This window comes from Calypte anna, chromosome 12 (genome assembly GCF_003957555.1).
Source record: "Calypte anna isolate BGI_N300 chromosome 12, bCalAnn1_v1.p, whole genome shotgun sequence".
Taxonomy (NCBI): domain Eukaryota; kingdom Metazoa; phylum Chordata; class Aves; order Apodiformes; family Trochilidae; genus Calypte; species Calypte anna.
Genome location: NC_044258.1, coordinates 12,593,637 through 12,615,725, shown reverse-complemented (window position 1 = coordinate 12,615,725; position 22,089 = coordinate 12,593,637). Strand labels below are relative to the sequence as shown.

At 42.5% G+C, this 22,089-nt stretch overlaps 3 protein-coding genes across 7 annotated transcripts in view; all 3 read right to left on the bottom strand.

Moving 5' to 3' along the window:
- Window positions 1-16,199, bottom strand: part of PXK (PX domain containing serine/threonine kinase like) — a 36,584-nt gene extending 20,385 nt beyond the window's left edge. For all 5 annotated transcript variants that reach the window (XR_003988088.1, XM_030458678.1, XM_030458680.1 and 2 more), the window contains exons 1-4: window positions 15,980-16,199; window positions 5,584-5,634; window positions 4,900-4,947; window positions 156-342 (exon numbers count right to left, since the gene is read on the bottom strand). Coding sequence is in view for 4 of the 5 variants with exons in the window: in XM_030458678.1 (XP_030314538.1) it covers window positions 156-342; window positions 4,900-4,947; window positions 5,584-5,634; window positions 15,980-16,081 (388 nt within the window). In the remaining variant the exon portion in view is untranslated. The remainder of the gene's footprint in view (window positions 1-155; window positions 343-4,899; window positions 4,948-5,583; window positions 5,635-15,979) is intronic.
- Window positions 16,200-18,122: 1,923 nt separating this feature from the next.
- Window positions 18,123-18,699, bottom strand: HTD2 (hydroxyacyl-thioester dehydratase type 2). The gene has a single exon (XM_008504898.2). The coding sequence runs from the start codon at window positions 18,673-18,675 to the stop codon at window positions 18,157-18,159; it is 519 nt and encodes a 172-aa protein (XP_008503120.1). The 5' UTR covers window positions 18,676-18,699; the 3' UTR covers window positions 18,123-18,156.
- RPP14 (ribonuclease P/MRP subunit p14) lies at window positions 18,123-21,534 on the bottom strand. The gene is made up of 5 exons (XM_030458698.1): window positions 21,407-21,534; window positions 21,224-21,308; window positions 20,078-20,154; window positions 19,415-19,493; window positions 18,123-18,775 (listed from the first exon to the last, which is right to left on the bottom strand). Exons 1-5 carry the CDS (start codon window positions 21,490-21,492, stop codon window positions 18,719-18,721), a joined length of 384 nt encoding a protein of 127 aa, XP_030314558.1. The 5' UTR covers window positions 21,493-21,534; the 3' UTR covers window positions 18,123-18,718.
- Between the last annotated feature and the right edge of the window lie 555 nt (window positions 21,535-22,089).

The following is a 22,089-nucleotide window of genomic DNA, read 5'->3' as shown; positions in this document are numbered from 1 at the left end:
CCTAAATAACCATATGCACAGCGTGATGGTTCTGAAGGTTGTCCTCCCCTCCACCCTCCATGCTTCAGTGTAAATCTTTGCCAGCATTAGCAGAAGATACACATGCACACACACAAAAATGAAACTGTAGTGCAGTTCTGCAGCTCCTCACTTACCAGTGTAGTTTACAGAATAGCTGTTTGGGTCCAAGAATTTTTTTACCAGTTCACAGTTAGACAGTATGTGATGGGTAGTAATTACATCAAGATAGGCCTGGAGTCCTTTCTGTCTTTCTGCTATGAATTCCCGCTCCATATTTCCAATCAGTTTTTTTGGAGGAAGAGGTAGACTTAGAGTTGAGATCTTAAAAAGAGAGGAAAAATTACTAACCTTGCTCTCAAAATGCCTCAGCAATACAAACTAGCAACTCAGAAAGAAAAATACTCTCATCAGTAAGCTAACCACTGGGTAACACTTTTTGTACTGTGTATATACAAGATTTTAAGTTTTTTCTCAGAATTGTTATCAGGGTAAGGTAGTCAGATGACAGCTCACATTCCACTGTGAAGTGATTATTAAGTGGAAGGACACCAAAAACACAAGGAGGTATGATTTTGCTAGTGACTCATGCATTTAAGATTACTACACAAAACTTGCAGACACTAAGTGGCTCCAATTTTCTGCCAAATCATTTCTATTACATACCTCTGCCACAGCTCAAAAGCAATTCACACCTTACCATTTTCTCCCCTGAAGATTTATGATTTCTTATTTCATGAAGTGCAGATTAATAGCTCTCCTTTGCCTCTACTGCCTTTATAGGTAATTTGGAGCCCTCACTGTCAGCATTTTAAATCTGTAATTTCAAATATGGTACAACTTTTCTATTTGCTCTTCCAAAACTGTTGCTGTACAAGTTTTAAACAGCCATACAATTTTCAACCAGAAAACTACCTGTGGATGTGCAATAGTTGTTTTATGTCGACATAAGTGATCCAAAACTCCAGATAAAAACAGAGAAATACTTCAAAATAGGACGATGTAAAAGTGTACAGAAATTCAAAACCTTATGTAAGTCAGATCAAAGAGATCACCTTTAGAAAACAAAACTAGGTTGCACACTGTGTTTACATTCAATTACATCATGTGAATTGCCAGTATAAATTTTTCATGTTGTTAACACATTGTTGTACTGCAGATCAAAGCACCTGCCTTGGGAATGCTGAGTCTCCATGGGAGTTATCTTTAAGAAATGTGTACTGCAGGAATCAATTACACCAGATGCAATAACCTCATTTCTAAAGAAAATGGTTCACCAGGGAGAAGATTAGGGCTTTTGGTGTTCAAACAACTTTCGATTTAACTGGTAGAAAAAGTGAAGGATTAGTTCAGCAAAGTGAGGTATAAGTAGCAATCCCTTTCTTTCGTTTTCCCCCTTTCTTTTGAACATAGAAGCTGTACCCCTCTAACCTTAGCTCTTCTAGTTCTCCTGTTTCTGACTGCAAATCGTGGGCTGAATAATAGCTGCAACTATGACTGAATCACATAAGATGTGAATAAAAATCACCCACTGATCTTGTTTAATGCTCTTTAACACCCAGGGGGGCAGTGGAGGGGAATGGAGAATATATCCAGGAATAAACCCAAAAGCGACTATATACCACTTAAAACTAATCTGGCAAATTACAGGCTGTACCAGTAAAGGCACAGAAAACTTTCATTTGGCAGACCACTCTTACCTAAATTCAAAAACAAGTTTCTAAACAAAAACTAAATCAACTTCTGGTATTACTCATTTGAAAAGCACGTCAAATCATAATCAAAAAGAAAAGAAAAGGAAAGAAAGAAAAGAAAACCATCAGAAAGAAAAGGACTCTAGTTCAGTTGTTTTCAAATCACTATTATCTGTTTTAAAATTTATTTCAAGAAACCATACATCTGTTATTATTTTTCAGCAGAAAGTAACATTCACTGTCAAGTTTTTGTGACTATCTGCCAAAACGCACAGCACAGTGAGAACATCATTTACCACAGAACACCTCACAGAGGTCCTGACCTTGCCAAGACCTCACATGCTTTCAAACACCAGCAGTACTTCTCAGTGGCCCCAGCTCAGCACTGGAGCCAGGATGGGCTTCACCACAGAAGAACCTGGGAATTAACATTCTTATCTTCCCGCTCAGGAATGTCTGTTCAAAAGCTGCAATAAAACGCTTCACAAAAGCCAGACATCCAACTGCAAATACTGTAGCACCAGCTCACTTAACAGGAGAGCAGCCAAAGATCTCCACACATCTCTGCCAGATAAGCGAAGAGGAATGAATGCAGGATGGTCTGGGAGGAGCTTTCAACCCAGTACTCAGCTGAGAGTGCAGGGAATCTGGCTTGAAACTTTCTGATACAGATCAGGGTCACAGGTTTACACCTCTCATTATTTCCCAGGTGTTTGGTAGGACTGCATTCCCTAACCTAGCCAGTTTGGAAATTCTCAATCCTTATTCTTATTGCACATACAACACTGGATTAACAGTAGAAAAGTTGCATTCCAACTCAGCTGCAGCCGTGTGCTCAAACACAACCACACAAACCTACGAAGAGGTTAAGTATGTCCCAAGAATTGCAAAACTTAGGGCTTTTACCCAAAAGGATCTCCACCAGTTTTTCCAGCAACATGTTGGTTTTGAAGGAAGAAGACTGCGTTTTGGTGTTTTCTTACTGCTTTAAACTCAAGAGATCTGTTTTGTTTGGCTTGGAGTTTTGTCTGTTTACTGTAATTTCAATAAACAAAAGATGAGAGTTTAAAGTTTTAAAAACACTCATGGGACCTGAATATTGCTATGATATATTGTTGCTTAGAGTTCTGAATGGAAAGAACTGTGGAGTGTTGTGTATCTTAGTAGCTCAGAAAGCTGAACATCCAGCATCACAGCTTCACAAAGAGCAATTTTAGCACGCTTCTCAATCAGCTTCTGTCTGCTATCTCTCAAGCTCTGGCTACAGAATAAGGCTGGAGAAGCAGTGGTGCCTGTAAAAAGCAGAGCTGTGTATCTTTGATAAAGACTTAAAACTCTCCTCCTGCCCTTCTGTTGGGCACATAATGAAGAATTACAACTCTCAGGGCAGCTAAATGTACCAGCCAGAAAAGGCTGTCTCTAAGCAGAGATACATCTTTGCCTTTCCAGGCTGTGGAAAGCAGTAGCGGGAGTGGGAACATCAAAGAGTGAGCAACAGTTTTTTTGAAAGAGAGCAAGTGCAAATGACACAGTCCATAAATTTAACCACCCTTTGCATACCCTCCTATCCAAGTCAGATGTATGTCTTGATGATTCTGCTATATGTCTTTTAGATATCCAAGCACGTGTCATTTTTGTTCCAAACCTTAATTTCTTATAGATGTGAAATCTCTCTCATTTCAAACTCTTTTTCCCTCCTCTTCAAGTTGCTGCCAAACAATTTCCTGAACCCTCTGCTTTTATCACTCACCTCTACCTCAGATGCAAAGACTTTTTCTTTCTTTAATACATCATAACCTATTTATCTTCACTTTCTAGTCCTTCCAGCTAGGCCAGGCCTCTCAGTACCTGCCATTTCTAAATTTTAGCTCTTTAAGGTTCATTGCTTTTTTTACTAAAGCTCCCTCATTTGAAAGTTAAATGAGAAACCAACAGGTTTTTTTCATGCCTTAATACATTCTACTCTCCACAGTTAAGAGGAGTTTGCTATAAGTGGCTGCAACACTGAACTCTTTCTTTTTAAAACTATTTCCAAATTCTCTCCTTGTGATCTCTATCAAAACTTGACTGTGGTTAAGGCTACAATGACCACAACATTCTGTGATGGACCAGTCCCATCTTATTTCCTTGTGCTTCCATGGCTGTTTATCTTATCTTAAATCTTGGATTTCTTTGGAGCAGGACACATCTTTCTATTGCATTTATTCAACACACCACTTGAGATTTCCAGGTCATGATAAAAATTCCTGCATGCTAGCACACATTCAGTAAAATAACTGAGCAATCATGCTTCATCTGTTGCATTATGACTAACTTGCCCCTTCATCCACCTTCTAGCACAGGAGTCAGCTATAGCAGACTATCAGAGGGCAAAACTCAACATCCTTACATGTTCTTGCTCACTGAGCTTCATCAAGCAGCTGAACCCATGAGGGGTGAGGGGAAGGGAGTTGAAGTGCAAGCAGTATCAAGCTCTTGCATTCACACAACATTTAACAAGGGAAAAAAAATCCAAAGTCACAAAAATGTATCCTCAGTTGCAGAAGTTCTTTTTATCTTGCTTGCATAATACTATGGGAATTTCAAGTAACACGTTTCACCCTGGTAAATGCCAGGCACTGCTGCTACCCCCTCCTCCCAAACACACTCATATACCCTGCTTTTTCCCACACAAACTAAAAAGAATTAATTGTCCCAAAAAGCAAAAGAAGAGACACAGTAAGTCCAGTGTTTAGCTAAGGAACCCTTCCCAGTGATACAGAAACCCATCACATGATAAGCAGCATCTGGTAGTGCTTTTAGACAAATATAAATAATGGGACACATAGCACTTCAATGCTGAATTTATAAGGTTGGTATGTGCCTTGGCTTTCCTCAAATCAAAGCAGGAACAAATAACAATGCATAAAACCAAAGTAAATCACAGTACTGAAGGGAAAGATTCATTATCTGCCAATTTTCTCAATTTCTGAATAAATTGGTCCCATTTATGTTAAAATTAAAATTTTACAAGAAAAAACATGAGTGGAAAAAATATATACATTCAAGTTACATTTGAAGTAACAGTTTCTCTTCATAGCTATGTAAATTTGTATTTTTTTATTCAATGCAATATTTAAAAATATCACAAGGCATTTTAAATATATCCTTTGACATTTTATAATTATACATCAGGGGTGAAAGTTACCTGCAAGCTATTATTAAGCAAGTCAAAGTCGCTGTATCGCCTCACAATCTGAAAAATACAAAGTTCAAGAAACATATTACTTTTCCCATTAGCACTTTATTCTTCAGGATCCCATCAGAGAAAGTAATTCCCATTTATAATCTTATTTTAACCAGTTTTGTACAAATGCATAACTGCTGGATTTATGCTACACAGCCAGAGAGCAAAGACAACTTCTTAATCACATTTCAGATAGAAAGAAAATGCATTTATAAATATTATCTTAAAACAGAGCAAAGTTGTCTGCCAACAAAACATTTGTAATATATTGGATGCAGCAACTTTTCATAGTTATCTTCAATGTTTCATTGGTCAGGTATCAGCAAAGCTGTGATGTTAGAACTAAGGAAGACAAACTGGCATTTCAGATCTAAAAATGATGAGTGTACCAACACACAGCAGTAACACATGACAAGTTTTTTCCTGGAATCCTCACAATCACAGCAGACAACATGCCTTCTGCAGCTGGCAGCAATATCGGGTTTTTTCTTAGTTTTTGACCAAAAGTATTCAAGCACTTCACGTTCTCAATTCCAAACCAACATTTCCCACTCCAACTCAAATTAAAAAGAGCTAGAATTTACAATTTTCAAATTCTTTATAAAAAGGCATCCTGGTTACATGAACCACTTTTTAAGAAATTACCTGCCAACTGTTTTCTGTCGAAATTCCTCTCTGAACACGGATTATGTATTCCTAATTAAAAAAAAAAATAGGTATCAGAACTTATGAGTTGAAGAAAATTACTAGCTACTTCTCCAAATATGACCACAATCCAATTAGGAAACATTACCAAACAGAAAATTTAAATCCAAATTTTAAGTGCCTAGTTCAAGGTCAGAGCTGGGTTTGCTCAGATCCATCACCAGCAGCTGACTATCTTCTTCACAGAGTAAAAGAGAGAGGTCTATGAACTTGCAGACACGTGAAACACTTGATCAGTTTTGCTTAATGAAGGAAAAAGATAGTAAGAACATAAACACCAAACACTTCTACTGACAACAGCTGAAGAAGCCTTACACCAAATATCCAACGATTAACACCCAGGGATCACTGCCACCATCATAACAGAATTAAATGCCAGTAAATACTCACTGCTAACCAAACTAATTATTTTTATAGAAACAAAGTTTACGAGAAATCAAGCTTTGGGGTGTGCTTGAGCAACTACAATGATCTTAAAGGTCCTTTCCAACTGTGAAGATTCTGTTTGCGTGTGAACAAGAACATATCCTTTTCTCATGATGATGATTCCTCATTTATAATGCATGTTTAGTGTTAAGTATTTATATAAAAACTATGCAGATAGATCTAATCTCAGTAAACCACTTTAAAGAATTAATAATTCTCCCACCACAATTACATTCATATAGCACAGTTCTTTTCAGTGTCTTCACTTCAAGCTCCTCTTTACCTTTGTAGACTAATACATGGTCAACACAAAAAATATCATTATTTGAGATCTATCTCTAGAATAGATACCAAGTATTTTGTACCCCTACTAAGACATATTTCAGGGCAGCCATTGTTTTGTTTACCTCCACTCCTTGTTTGAAAACAGCTCTAAAAATGTTTTTGACATTTCAAATACCATAAACGAGGCAAGTCCTTTTCCTAGCAAGTCTATCATCTCTGGTTTACATATTGTTTAATTAGCAAGGAAATAAAATTAATCTAGGCTAAGTGTAGTAACAGATACTCCCTTTACAATCTGAATAGACAAAGCTCTATAAATGCAGCTGTTTTTAAAGCCTTATTACACAGATAATCCCATGCCCATATAATTTACATTGAAAAACATGAAAATGGAAAGACAAAAAGTAAAGCACTGCCTGAGAAAATGCAACTCTTAACATTGAAGAGAGCTGGAGAGTACCCAGAGTTGGAAGAGGGGGAAGATCCCACTTTTAACCTTCCTTACAACTGTACCAGACTGATGTTTAGGACAGGACTATGTCCCACACACATTTTTAGGCCCGTTCATTTTCTGTGCTATGCTTGGAAATGCACTGACCACACACTGCACACCTGCAGCCACAAAATTCAACACAAGAAGTAGAAATTCTAAAACAAATACAAATTCAAGCCATGGCTCACAGTATTCCTAAACTGGAACATGCAAAATGCTCTTTGTGTTTGTGCCAAGCAACGCATGAGTACCCACCCAGTTACTGCCTGCAGTGCAGCATCACATGATGAATCAGTTGTAATTCAGCTCAGAGGAATTCAATCACCCCAGTAAAAACTTTCAAATGTATTTTATGTAAAGTATTGAATAATTTTTTGATTTAAAATGCCACCTAATTTTGCTGAACTGCTTGCATCAATGGGAGTCAAACAAAAAAACGACAGGTCAGAACATTATACACAGGGTTTTTTAGATATTAAAATTAATGCTGCATTCCAAATTGTCATGAATAGACAATAATGAAATAACAATTAATAAACAAAGGCATTTTCAGCATCTTGGGTTTATATATAAAATTTGGCCATTCTGCAACTATAACTCTATCAGGCATGTTCATGCATATCAATTAGATAATTCAATTGTCTCAATGTTTGATCCATGAGGTATTATAAATTCAGCCCCACAGTTAAAAATCCATTGCAGGCATTTATTAGTAACTTCTTTCAGGTACTGCAAAATGCCTTCTGATTTTGCAAGTTGCCTTCAGCATCACACAGAAGTAATTCTCCTCTTCCAAATGAAATGAAATTAAAAGGGTTGTACACTGAAAACCACAAATACACTATTGAATACAATCAAGCAAAGCAGGGCACATCAGAGAATCCCTCCATAGAATGAAGTTTGCATTTAACATTTACCACCATGGAAAGTAAATAGTAGTGTAAACCAAGAATTATGGCTATTCCAGAAAAAAGGCAAAGGCATTACCTTGTGTGTTCAACCTCAACTAATCCACAGTTTATTGACTCAGATTTCCTTGCAGTTTCCTTCCAAAGCACAATGCTGCTCAGGCAAAAATGCAGTTTTTTAAAACTGACCTAAAATATTTTTACCATCAACAGCTATCAAATAATAGCAGCAATTTTGAACCATCAAGCCTTGAGAACTAATCCAAGACTAGTAAGCATAAAGCCCAAAGTGATTTACATCACTTAATGTCCTAGTAGGAAATGTCAGAAATCCAAGATGTCACAAACCAAAACACAGAACTATTATATTGGAATTAAAGTGCCTCTTTTCAGAAAGGCAGCCTTACATGCTTTCTCCATATTGCCTTCTCTTACCCTTTTGAAATTATAATTAAGGTATTTTCCTGCAAAACAAGAGGCCCAAATCCTCATAAACATTAAAAGAAATCCACAAAGCTGACTGCAACTCAACCAGTGTAGTTATGTTTGGAAACTGCAACAGAAAGCAACTAAAGGGACACCTGGAAACCCAGATTCACCACCAATGTGGCTTTTCCTGTTTTGTGACCATTGCTGCATTTTGGGAAGTAGGAAGAGGCTACTTCATACACAGACAAAAAATTGCAGCAATTGCTTACTCAGTAAGTCTCAAAAGAACATTGGCTGTTCCTCTAAAAACCACGTCAGTGATGATTCACCACGTTCAGTCATTCATCTTTCCTAGGATTTTGAAAGAAGTAGAGTTATTGCTCCATCCCTTGTAGCACTTACTCTTTATCCAACAATTAATCTTTTCTGTTTTACCCCAAGAAAATGATTTTGGGTAGGCAGAACACAAATATTTATTAGACAACCACCAAAGCATCTTATTGCACACACCCTGATCAATATAATAGTTGTCTCTTCTGGAGAGCCCAGAGCTCAGAGTTCATTCTGACAGAGAGATCATTTAAAAAAATAAAACAGATTTGGGCCACAACTATTTTTTCCCATGCAGACTCAAGCATTTTCCCATCCTGTTGTGCTTCGGCAACATAAAGCACTGACCAAGCCCCCTCTGTGTCATAGGGTTCACAACATGAAAGAGGAGAGCATGGCTCTCCAGGCATGGTTGTTACTTCTGCCTGTATGGAACAGGAAAGTCACCACCAAACACTCCCCATCAGCAGTGACTGCAATGAAGAATTTGCCATCTCAGCACTACCTTGTCAACACAACTAATGAATAACACTAAATGGTCTCTGGTTTTTGTTGGCTTTTTCTTCCTAAAGTGGATAACCAGACCGACAGCCAACAAATAGCTGGAGTAAAATAGCCACAGTAAGAAATACAACCCCATTCCCAATATCTGCCATAGCTACACGTAATCAGCATATGACAGTAAGCAGAGTTTCAGTGAGAAGTTGATATTTCCTATTGCCTCCACAAGGCAAAAAACTTGTCTGAGGATTATAATTACCACTGCTGATATACATTTCCCACAGGACCAAAGAACAGCTTTCAGCTCTTCAAGGGAAGAGCCTAAATGCACAAAAGCCTTTATTACTCTTCCAAATTCCAGTTTGTTTAGAAAAAAAAATCCAAATTACAAGTTTTCTTTTGAGACAACCTTATTTGACAGTGGGACTGAGATTGTACCCATAGGACATAAGTGAAATTATAAAGGAAATAGATGGGCACAGTCAGAATATGTTCTGTTTAGCTGCATCATCTAAGATGGGAAAATATGATGGAAAAGGCTTCAGAACTGGCTAGTAACTACTGGACTTAACTCCTGCTGACAATGTTGGGGATCAAGCCCCAGGCTCAGTGTTAGCTACACTCATGTAGAAATTCCCATGCCATCTTTTACTTCTACATGCAAGGTCCTGAATCTATGACTCAGTTTACCACAGAACTTCAAAGGAGCCTTAAGGGCTGTTAGCTGGCAAAGAAAAGTCTCAGCTCACAGAACAGAGCCAACCTCCTGCTACTGATTTTGCAGGCAGGCAGCAGCTCCCTGAGAGCAACTGCACAGGAGCCACCAACAAGACAGGCTATAAAACCATTCTCCAAGACAACCTCTCTGAGTCCTTCCAGACTCCCACACAGGTAAGGTTTGTATGTCCACTGCTCTTCCTGCCAATACTGCCAAGCCACTTCCTGCCACAACCTTCATAATCCAGCAGCAGTTCGATGTATGTTTTTAAAGATGCCAACCAAAGCAGTTTTACCTATGGAATCATTTCCTGGCTGCTCAGATTTGTCAAGAATGCGGAAACTGGTGCTGGGAGGAGGCAGCTGGGAGCAGGGAATGCTGGATGACCCCAGCTGCACACTGTCATTCCCTAAAATCTTCTTCCTACCACTAGAGAGGTAGGAGAGTTTCTGAATAGGAATATTTCAAAACATGTACATAGGTAAGTGGCACCCACACTGCATTTCTCCAGTTCTTTGCTAATAACAGTTTCACAATCACTGCCTGGGATTAATTTTATCCTGAACTTATCCTTTTCCATGCAGAACCAGGATTTAGGTGGTTTTTTTCCCCAAAACTAACCAAGATTATTCCTTGTGATTCCAACACAGCAGCTCTGAGCTGCTCAGGTAATTTTATAACATAACCAGGTGAAAGTTACACTGCAAAACACATCCGCATATTTAACAGCTACTGTTAATAATCTTTCCTTGTTTTCGAAACAGAAAGCTAACAGGAAAGAAAGGCTTTTGCAGAAACAAATTAGGAAAGAACAAGTGGTGAATTTAGAGATTCATATAATAAAATGTAGAGTCTTGCCAATGTTGGGTAATACATTCTGTTTTCCCAAGAGAACAGTCTCTAAATTTCCGGCTCAGGATACTCAATCTATTTCTCACAGATTTCTGCTGTACATCTGTTTAATCCAACAGGCTTGAAAAGCCAACCATTATAAAGATCCAGGTCACCTTCAGGTCACATCAACTGAAAGTTTCAAAGGGTTTTATTTTATAAGCATTAAAGAGAGGAAAGCCTAATTACGCATGAATACAATCCCTGCTTAAGTAGGCTGGATTGGCACAATTTCTAGTAAGAAGCTCTTTAAAATGTTTATTTAGAAAATCTCCCATGTGAAAAGTAGCAACAAAATGAGGAAAGCTGCTCAGACTCAGGGACCTCTTTGCTACGAGGCACAGGATTCATTTGCTATTGCACAACCTGCCATGGAGCCATCTGAGGTAGGAGCAGCACAGCAGTGGTTACCTGACTTTTAAACAATGCAGGTGTTTGGCCAGGGACATTATTACACAGTTATGGCACACTGTGTCATACACAGCACACTGTGGCTCTGGTGTAGTAATGAATAAGCTACTCAATAAGTGAAAGCTATGAAGTAGGACAACTGCAGGAAAAAAAATAGGACACACATTTACATGTCATGAAACAGACTGAACAAGAAAAGCTCTGGAGAGAGACAAGAGAAATACCAGTTTTTTCGTATTCTGCATCACCATGGCCTCCACCAGAAAAGCAAAACACTCAGTATTTTTCAGGAAATAGTCAGTAGCCAATAAAAATATTCTAATTACACTGCAAGATCTCTAAGGCAATGGACTTACTGAGGAATGATACAGCAACTAATGTTTTGACTGCAGTCATTGCAGCAGCTGCAGATGCAATACTAATTTAGTGAGTTCACCAGTGGAACTCATAACGTTGGAATAGCTAAAATTAGGTGTGATGAAACAGCTATCCTTTTTCTACTCCAGCTAGGGGAGGAGGTGGGTGATGGCAAAGCTTACTTGCTAAGTCCAATGGAACGACCACATTACCAAAACCTCAAACAAGTGAGCTCTAATAGTCCCCCATCTAAAGCCACCTCTAAAGTAACTTTTTTTGGGTTTTTTTTTCCCAAAAGCAAATCCACCTCTGCAGAGACTGAACTCCTTATAAAGCAGATGTGCAGTTCTCTACAAGCCTTTAAGTTAAAAATCGCATGTCTAGAAACATATGGCTCCGTTTTCTTATTACAGAACAATATAGAAAAAATATAAATGCCTTTTCAAGCTTTTTCTAATCTAGGAGCCGTGAGTGTCAACATTCATCATTGCTCCAGGAAAATGAAAAACTCTGAAAGCATGTTAGGGGAGGGATTTATTTCAGCTGTTCACTTCCAAAGGCTTTTAAGACAACAATGTACTGTAGCAAAATTGGTTATTTCACTACTTCAATTTCAACATGAAATGTATGAAAAAGGAAAATCACTTCAGAAAAGGCTTAGGGAATGTTCAGAAATATGTGTATAACTTGCTAGTGGCTGTACTGCTGTAAAGTGCCTTTAAAGCTTGTATGTACAGATGTGCACTACTTATTTAGGAATATGTCTACATTATTGTGGAGGAAAACAGCATCCTATTTTAAAGCTTATAAAGAAAGTAACTTTTAAATAGTAAAAACAGGGGTGAAATATTGCAACACAAAGTAAGTTCAATAGCCAAAATTTATTAAAGCTTTAGCACTGAAAATGCCTCTGTTGATAGAACACAACATTTGGCATTAATATGAGACACTTGTAAATGGTTTGATATATCAGATGTAGTTCCATTCCTATTGGATTCAAGGAATGCAATGGCAACAACTTCATTTTCTGTTGGTACAGAAACAACAAGCAGTTGGTACAAACACCAACCAAAAGCAGTGAACCATGCCTATGAAAAGGTGCCCAGCACACTCCTGGAAGTTATACAGCAACTCTCTCTTCCACAGTGCCAGCAATTGAAGCATAGGAAAAGATAAAATGAAGCTGACAGGGTTTGCTCGTGTGATTTCAAGTCTATTAAGTGAGGTACCATTGGAATGTGCCTGCAGTATCAATTTATTTGGCTTTCAAAATGAGAAGGACTCCATAAGCACTGCACTATATAGAATTACTTGAATGTAAGTGAACCTTCCAACAAAACTCACACTGCTTTTAACACACTGAACTGAGGGAACAACTTTTTGTTAAAAGTCTCCATTTTCATCTTCAATTATAATTGGAAATAAATACACCAAAAGAAAACCTCAGCTGTCAATTTCTTTGTTGCAACACAAAAGCATGGTCATCAGGTACCAGCTGAGATGTACTAACTCAGGCAAGAAATTCTGAGCTCTTTGACCTGAAGGAAACATAAGGAGCTGGTGAGCATATCAGAAAATTTTGCAGGTTATTTCCTAACAATCTAAAAACCACCTTTATAAGGGGATTGAAATGCTCTTACTAAGCAAAAAATTTAGACCCTTAAAAGTATGTTTTAAATACTAGAATTGTCTGGAAAATTCAGACATGTATGTAGTAGGTTCAGGTTTTGGTTTCAGTTTTGTTTTTTTTTAGTTTCCCCTTCATCCCAGGAAATAGAAACTCAGCCCCTGCCAAGTACAACCTTTGATGCAATGCTTTTAAGTTTACACTCACCCAGTCTGTTGCATTAAATTTCAATTAGCAGAAGTGCTTAAAACAATCGACGTGGGCTTCATCATATTTACAGAGCTTTTCCTGAAATTCTTCACCTTTTCCTCAGCTGGTTACTCAGAAGACAGGCTATTTTCAGCATTCGTAGAAGGTTAACATTATTACTGGTTCAGTTGCCAAATTAAAGTTGTACCTAACCTGGGCCTTTTTTTTTTTTTTTTGAGGGCTTTTATAAGCTTTAATCTACAGGGAAAAAAAATTATAAATGCAAGTTCAAAGCAACTCTTGAGACACCAAGCAGTGTTATAAAACCTTAATACATACTGCTTACAGAAGAACAGAAAATTTATTCATGGATGCCTTTGCATTTCAGCTTTAGAACAAGTCTAGCATGTGAAGACCTGGTTCTCCAAACATTAATTTGGGACGAAGACTTGGATAGATCTGCACCTTCTGAAGATATCCCGTTGAGGTGGGATGAGGAACAAACACAAAAGCGTTGTTATTGACAACCTACTTCCTTACATCTATAAGATACCAAAGCAAAACACAGTCTTAGCACCTCACAAAGGCACTTCAACTCTTAATTCTCAGAGGGGTTTCCTTTACACACCTCTTCAAACACAGGGATCTATTTGTCTGGCTTATTTAAACCAGAAAAGTTCAAATCAGGGACAGCATCACACACCAATTAACAACTTACTCAGATACCAGGGACATAAGATGAAAGGTCCAAAACGACAAAATACTTGACTTATATCAAATAAGAAACCAAGTCTGTGTTATGGCTTCCTGTATTTTGTTATCCCACACTGCCTCTATATAAACCATCTGCGCCACACACACTTCAAGCCATCTTTCAACTATCAACAGGGCTTCTGCAGTAAAACAAACAATTACTAATAGATGTATCTCAGAGACAGATTTTTAAAGCAAAAGGCACAGTGCTCCAGCATTCTGCTATTAAGAAAGATCAGAGAAAAATCAGTTGAGAATTTTTTCTGAACATCCACCAGTAACAGAATACAGAGATGAAAGACAGAGGGGGGGAGCAACATTTGCTATCACACTCACCCAGAGAAGACAACACACACAGCTTTTGGATTGAAAAACTACTTCCAAGTGCTCATTCTAAAAGAATTTTGTGGCACTTTTTTTGTTTTCTAAACAGAATCATTAAAACCAAAGGAAAGAACACAAAAAGCTATTGTTGTTTGCACTAGCAAAGAAGAGTAATAAGGAACAATGGAAACAAGTCAACAGTGAAACTGTAATCTGGACTGTTGAGGAGTATTACAAGTTATACAACTGCTCAAAGGATATGGCACATGCATCTCTCAGCTATTGAAACAGGTTAAAAGTACCAGGCTTGCCAGATAATAAACTTCATTGGTTTTATTTATAAAAGGAGTTGTAACAATTGAGAGCCACAGCCTGCTACAAGATGTTCTGAACAATTTCTTATGGGTAACTAGTGTTCAAAGAAGACTAAAACACTAGTTAATGCAAGTTCATCACACACAAAAAGCATTTCTCAAGTGATTACTTATTGGAAGAATATTTAATTAGACAGCCTACTGACTAGTTGTATATCCTGTGCTGAACCTACAATTATTAAGAGTATTTACCAGATGCAAGGAAGAAGAGAGAGATCAACAACACAGGAATCTGAGCTGTCTAAGGGGCAGAAAGGACACTCTCTCTCCACTTAAAACGTGCTTCATGATAGCCTGCGGGCTACTGAAGTACCTTGGCCTCCTTTTTAGCCCAGCATCCCTGCTCTCAGCTCAAGCTGGGATTAGAAGTGACAGTTTTCTCTCTGATTCACAGTACTGCTTGGTCTTACCGTAAACTAATAAAGTGGAAATTGACTGCCACCAGGAGATTCTGAAATCTGGGTTATTACTGCATGCTCACAGACAGTCGAGTTCTTATGGAGGTGGTATGGATATATACTAGACATTCCAGAAGAATTAATCTGTGACATGTCTGGTTCTGATGCATGTCACCCCCCTCTCAGCAAGGAGTGGGGGATGCTCTGCAGCCCTCACTGCCGGGCAGGCACTGCTGTGCCTGCGGGCACACGATACAGCCCGGAGGCAAACCTTGCCCGTTCAAACGTAACTTCATCCCAGCTACTAAAATGAGGCAACCAGAACCCACCTCTCCTCCAGCCGCTGCAACAGACCCCGAGGAAAAATAAGAAATTACAACAACTGACTTAGTCAGAGGGCGCAAGGCCTCCTTCAAAAGCCGCGGACGTGAGTCTGAGACCACCGCGCACCCCGGTACCGCCTGCACCCCGGCAGTTCCGGGCGGTACCGACACCGGGAGCTGGGGGGTTCTGAAGCAGGATAAGCCCTTAGCAGAGGGCGAGACGGAGCCCAACAACCCCCAGCTGGCTGCAGACCAGGCACCGGCGGCAATGCCACAACCCGCGCTCCTGGGGACCGGTCCCGCTGCTCCCTCCCCCGTGCCCCGCACAGCCCCGGGCCCCGCACAGCCCCAGCCCCCCCTCAGCTGCCCCGGGCCCTACCCAGCGCCCTCGCTGCCTCCCGCTCCCCTCGGCCTCGCTCCTGCCGGGCTGAGCCGCAGGCCCCCCCCGCCCGGCCCCGCTGTCCCCCGCACCGCCAGTGCCCCGTCCCGGCCCCGCGTCCCCGGTTACCCGGCTGCCCCCCGCTCCCTCACCTCGCTCTCCCGGCTCCCCTCCCGCCTCCCCCCGCGGCCCGGCCTGCCCGCCGGTCGGCGCCGCTCACCGTGTGGGAGTGCAGGCTCTGGCTCGCTTCGATCTGCGCTGTCAGCGGCACCGTGTCGTCCAGCAGCACCTTGCCGGCCGGCGGCTTCTCCATGAAGGCCATCCCGGGAGGAGGGAGAACGAAAGCCCGGTGCCTCCAACCTGCTTCCCGGGGCAGCTCCCGGCGCGGCCGCCGCTGTCAACACCGCGACGCCACCGGGCCTGAGCGCCGCCCACCGCCAGGGGGCGCTGTGCCACCGACGCTCGGGGCAGGCGCGGCCTCGCGCGGCTCCTGGCGGCCCCGGGGACGGGAAGGGGGGGGGGAAGGCGGCGGCGGGGCCCGGGCGGGCGGTCCCGGGGGAAGAGGCTGGGGAAGGAGGGTGCGAATCGCATGCGGCTGCCCGGGGCTTTGCTTGCCTCTCAGTAAGTCGCCCCGCTGCTCAAGGCTTCCGCGTCCTGTGCTCCGCGCCGTTCCGGTGGCATGAACGGCCGCGGTAGCCTCAACGCGGGGCGGGGGTTTGCCCCGGGATGCCGCCGGTCCGCGCAGAGAGAAGCGCTTAAAAGGGCTGACGCACCTGCTGCTCCTTACCTTATGGGTTTTTTTGTACTTGAACGTTCATAACAAATCGAAGAGCATCCAGCATCTTCTGCTCAACTTGTAGATCTTCAGTTAATTTGTTTCAAAACACAGATCTAAAGTTGTTAAATCGAATTCCACACCCTGCCTTCCATTGCGGCAGCATAGGAAACTCTTTATTTCAATACTACTTAGCACTTGGGAACCTGCTGCCTGTTGAACGATACCTTTTGTGTCCTCACATTGTACCCAGGAATTACTCTGGGATAAGGAAAGCTCTCCCGAAGCAGTGGTTCCATGTTGTGCCCCATGCTTTGAAAACAGAGGGAACCCTGAAGCCAAACAGCTTAAACGCCACCCCTCCCCCTGAGCCAGTTTGACTCAACACCTGGGGTTTGCTGTCACAGCATGACTGCACTTCAGAACAAGACATCACACCCCAAGTGGCACTGTTTTACCAGGCAACTTCATCACAGCATGAGGACAAATTTGTATTTCATACCAAACAACTCCTGAGGTTATGTGCAGCCAAGGAAAGTTATGGATCCATTTCAGCTCCAGAAAAAAAATGCAGGGGTAAGAGGTCTTTTCCCAGAAAATTGTATAAGCCACCAACTGAAGACAGATTACTTTTAGTCTCCATCATTCCCCCAAAAAAGTTTCCTTATGTATAATAATCTTATGTTGGTACTAAAATAATTTAAGCCAGATGATTTACTAATGAATTTACCAAAAGCTGACTTCACCAACTACCAGGATACTTACAGTGGGCAAAGAGGAATACATGTTCACAGTCAAATAAGCAGAGAAGCCATATATTTGGTATTCAGCAAAATTGCCCCTCCTGGTCTAGCCAACAGGAGCATAAGGAGGGAGTAAGTACAAGCACTGACAATATGGCTTTTAGAAAGCCTCCTGCACCCTGCTTCTGGGAGGAAAATTTAGTGTTTTTATCATTAAAGACAAATTTTTGTTTATAATCAGGTTTTGTAAGGTGTCTCAGTAATTTGAAAATATTATGAGAGCCACATCTCCAGCTGCACCAGGCAGAGCACATTGTTCATGTGAAGGCTGACCCCTAACTTGCTGACCTAAGGCTTTAACAGGTAGAACATGGCAGCAGAGCACCCTGCACCAACATCAGCTAAAGCTGCCATGGAGCTGCCAGAGCTCACAGCCTGTGTGTGTCAACACCTCCACTGCTAATATGCTTGTTACACACAGCATTGTCCATTCCACCAGTGCTTGCTAGCAGTACAACCACTTTTACAGAGAGTGAAAAAGTTTGCACTGAACAGAGCTAGTGTGGACTGCAATTTTGCCAAAAGGAACAGCCCAAATATTTGCCTGATCACTCCAAACTTCCCACTGTAGCAGAGTAAGGGCTGGTCCAAACATGCCACATCTGTCAGAGCAAGTGCCTGGTGCCTTTGGTTTCATCGTGGTGGTGAACAGGGAAGAGTAAATAAGCTGTACAGTTAATGCAGTTCTAAAAAATAAAGTTTCTGCACACTCTTTGAAACATTTTGTTGCGAATTCAGTGGATTAAGTCATATCACATAAAAAGACAAGAGTCAAAACCAAGCACACATTTCTGACCTTTACAGTAATGCAGCATGGGCTCAACAGGTCTGAGAGGTGCCTGGCACCATGACTTTCACCATCCCCTCCATCACAGTCTTTTCACTTTCTTTGACTTTACATGATACTGAAATGTGAGCAACAGAACCCTTGAGTCGTTTAACTTCTGCTGCAGCTACAACTTCTTCACCAGTATACAGAGGAGCTGGAAACCGGATCTCCTGAGACAGAAATATACAGCCTTGGCCGGGCATTTTAGTACCCAGAACTGCAGAAATGAGTCCATTGATCAAAACTCCATGTACAATAGTTCTCCCAAACCTAGATTTCTTTGCAAAATCTTCATTTAAATGCAAAGGATTTGTGTCACCTGTTAAATCAGAAAAGGTAACAACATCATTCTGTGTAAAAGCTTTGCTAAGTTCAGCTTTGTCTCCAACTTTTATGTGTAAACTCTGAAGCAAGGGATGTCCAAGCAGTGAGTTGGTAACTGTGAGCTTTGTCAAGGCTCTTTGTCGGAAAACTCCTCCAGAAAGTCCACACCTGAAGGCCTGCAACATCTTGGGAAACTTCTGCTTTGTAGAGCCAAACCAACAACTGCATTCAGTCCAAGACTAGTTCTCTACTGTTGCCAGATAATGCAAGAAGAAATGGAGATGCCTAGTTTGGGAGAAGACAAAAACAAAGCAAGAAATTAATTAAAACCTTTTAAAAAACCCAACAAAACACCATCAAATGCACTCAAAGGTGAAAATACTTAAACCTCCCTTTCACATAAAAGATTAAAAACTTAGAACTATGCCCAAGGTGATTTTTGCTTGGCCATTGCCTCAAAGGCAAAGAATTACTGGAACTAATTTTTTAAACAGCATCCTCAGGAAAAAAATAAGCTCTGGAAGTGCTTGCATTTTTAAAAGAGGTCAGCAGACAGCACCTATTAAAATGGGATAAAATGGGACACGGGGAATGAAAAATAGGATCGAGATGTGGGCCAAGAATGAAACTTCCCAGAATTTATTTTCTTGCAGATGTTATTCATGAGATCAGGATCTCTCATTGAAATGAAACCATGAAGTAATAAGATGGCCACTACTGTCACATTTTGTAATATTCATTATAAGATAGGAACTGCTTAAATACAGGCCTACACACCTGCAATGAAAAGCATTTCACTCCAAACCTAAACATTACTGCATCTAGGGCATCTTTCTGAGAAGAGTAAAGGTGCTCAGCTAGCCAGGCACCTTCCAGTGAGAGCTGGAGTTTGGAGGGAGCCATCCAGCCCCCACAGGGCTTTACCTGCAGCACTCGAAAGGCACAGCGCCTGTTCTGGTAGGAGCCCAGCAATGTCAGAGCACTCCACAGCTTAACAAGGCCACTAAATAAAAACATAAGTGTATTAACAAAACTTGGGTTTTGCCATTTTTCTGCAGCATAAACATCCTGAATAAAAAATGTTACTTAAAAAGTGATGAAACAGTAACTGAGTTTGACAACAGGTAATTTTACCAAGGAGTTCTAGTAGCAACACTGTGCCCCAAAGGGTTACTGCAATGCCTGCAGTCTCTTGTTCTTGACATGCAGAGATACATGCTGTAACCTTTTCACATTCACTTTACCAGCCCTGTTCTTGTTCTTTCTGTGCCTTTAATTCCTCATTCCCCCAGATCACCTGCAGCTGCCTTCACCATTTACACCTGTAGCAACATTTTTACTATAGAAAAATATTTAAAGCCATATATTTCAACACTCTTGTCAGACCATTATGTTTTAAAGCAGGAATAAAGCACCGATGCTTACAGGTTACCAAATCTTATTGAATTTTTATTTTTTTCATATTCCAGGTAGACATCTGCAAATTAAGCTCAATTCTTCAAAGTCCATCCTTCATTTAAGAGTTCTGTTTCCTTATAAAAATTATTTTCATGGCATTATTTGAAGTATGTATCTAGGGCACCTTACCTGCTAATAACTCTTAATATGGCAGACAGAGTTTTTTCCTCATATGTTAAGACATCAACAGGTAAAGCTGCTCCAACCTATGAAAGAATATGTTATTTAATAATTACCATCCTGTGCTCTTATAGTGGTTTATAAGTAAGTGAATTCACTGCCAGCCTGCAAGACCACTGAATGTGTTACAGGGTATGCTCAAATCTCGCCTAAGATTTTCAGCCACACCTCAGATTTACTCAGCTCCCTTCCTCTCCGAGTGCTTTAGACAGAAGCCACTTTCAGTTCCACGGTACAGCGGGAGAAACAGAAACCCCGCATTGATGTGACTTGCTTAAAGGCAGCCAGCAATACTGTAACCAGAGCCAGAAGAGTACTGGAGCCTTCCCCAGGTCCCTTCCCGTGGTTCTCCATTTGAATGAAAGCCCCAGTTCTAAAGGCACGAGGGAGCCACTTCCTTACGGGCAAAACGCACAATTCGGAGCGAGGTACAACGGGGGCTGGACAGCAGGGAACGGGTCAAGGAAGGGGCAAACCGGGAACGCTTCTCCTCCCTACACGGGCCCAAGGTTCTTTAGCCGAGCCCTCCCCTCCGCTCAGCCCCAGACGGGCTGATTGCGGGACAGAACCGACACAAATCCTATGACACAGATCCTATGAGAGGCTGAGGGAGCTGGGGGTGTTCAGCCTGGAGAAGAGGAGGCTCAGGGGAGACCTCATCACTCTCTACAACTCCCTGAAAGGAGGTTGGAGCCAGGGGGGGTTTGGGCTCTTTTCCCAGGCAGCTATCAGCAAGATAAGAGGGCATGGGCTTAAGTTGTGCCGGGGGAGGTTTAGGTTGGACATTAGAAGGAATCTCTTTACCGAGAGGGTGATCAGGCATTGGAATGGGCTGCCCACGGAAGTAGTGGATTCTCCGTGTCTGGAGATATTTCAAAAGAGACTGGATGTGGCACTCAGTGCCATGGGCTGGGAACTGCAGCAGTAGTGGACCAAGGGTTGGACTTGATGATCTCTGAGGTCCCTTCCAACCCAGTCGATTCTATGATTCTATGAAAACGGACCGCGAAAGGCAGGGCCACACCGGCCGCCACCCCCCCCCCGGGCCCAGCCCGAAGCGGCCAACGAAGGGAAGGAACCCATCCCCGGGCCCACCTCTCCGTGCAGCTCCCTCAGCGCCGACACCACCAGCTGCTTGAACTGCGCGACGCTAGGCCGGGTCCCGCCGTCCGGCAGCTCCCTGCGGGGAAGCAGAGCAGAGGGCAGGGGGGCTGCCGGGGCTCCCCGGCGGCGAGGGGGCCGCGGGACGGGGGCAAGGAGGGTGGCACACACACTCACAGGCGGACGCGCAGGTAGTGGTGCTCCGCCGCGCTTCGCAGCACCCGCCGCTCGAAGGTGGCGGCCGGCGGCTCCGCCCGCTCCATCCGCCTGCCCGGGCCGCGCTCCGCCGCCTGATCTCCCGCTCCAGCAGCGGCAATGGCGGCGCGGAGCCGCCCCGGCACTCTACGGCGGCCCCGAGGGGTCAGTACCCGCCTCGGCGTCACCATGGCGACGCCAAGGAGAGCGTCGGCTCAGGCCCGGCCCCGGGCCGCCCCGGTGCTTCTGGCGGGGGGGAAAGGGCGCTTTGGCACCGGTTCAGCCGGAGCGAAGGGAGGGCCCGGGGACTGCTTGAGCGCGGTGGCTGCTCTCCAGCGGACAGGCTGTAAGCCCTGATCTTCTGGGCAGGGAAAATGGCCAGTGCTGGGTTATGCCCTCCATTCATGTCATAGGATTTGAACTAGAACTCCCAACCTCATCCATTCCATCCCAGTGAGGAGCGCAACCACTGGGGCCCCGTTGGGCACCGACAGCGGGACAGGGCCTGACCCCGTCATCCCCGCCCTGCCCAGGCCCGGGCCAGGCCCGCACCCACAGCCCCTAAACCCACCTGGGCCTGGGAACCCCCAGCTCAGCCTGTGCAGATTGGGGAAGGCAACCAGCAGGCTTTGGGTCTGAAATTAATCTCTGGGAAGCTTTAGAAA

Bases quoted from the DNA above. Each gene is read 5' to 3' on its own strand.
- HTD2 (XM_008504898.2), bottom strand. From the start codon at position 18,675: ATGTTGCAGGCCTTCAGGTGTGGACTTTCTGGAGGAGTTTTCCGACAA.
- RPP14 (XM_030458698.1), bottom strand. From the start codon at position 21,492: ATGGAGCGGGCGGAGCCGCCGGCCGCCACCTTCGAGCGGCGGGTGCTG. The intron at 21,309-21,406 runs GTGAGTGTGTGT...GCTTCCCCGCAG, and splicing joins CACTACCTGCGCGTCCGCCT to GGAGCTGCCGGACGGCGGGA. The intron at 19,494-20,077 runs GTAAGGTGCCCT...GTTTTTATTTAG, and splicing joins ATATTAAGAGTTATTAGCAG to TGGCCTTGTTAAGCTGTGGA.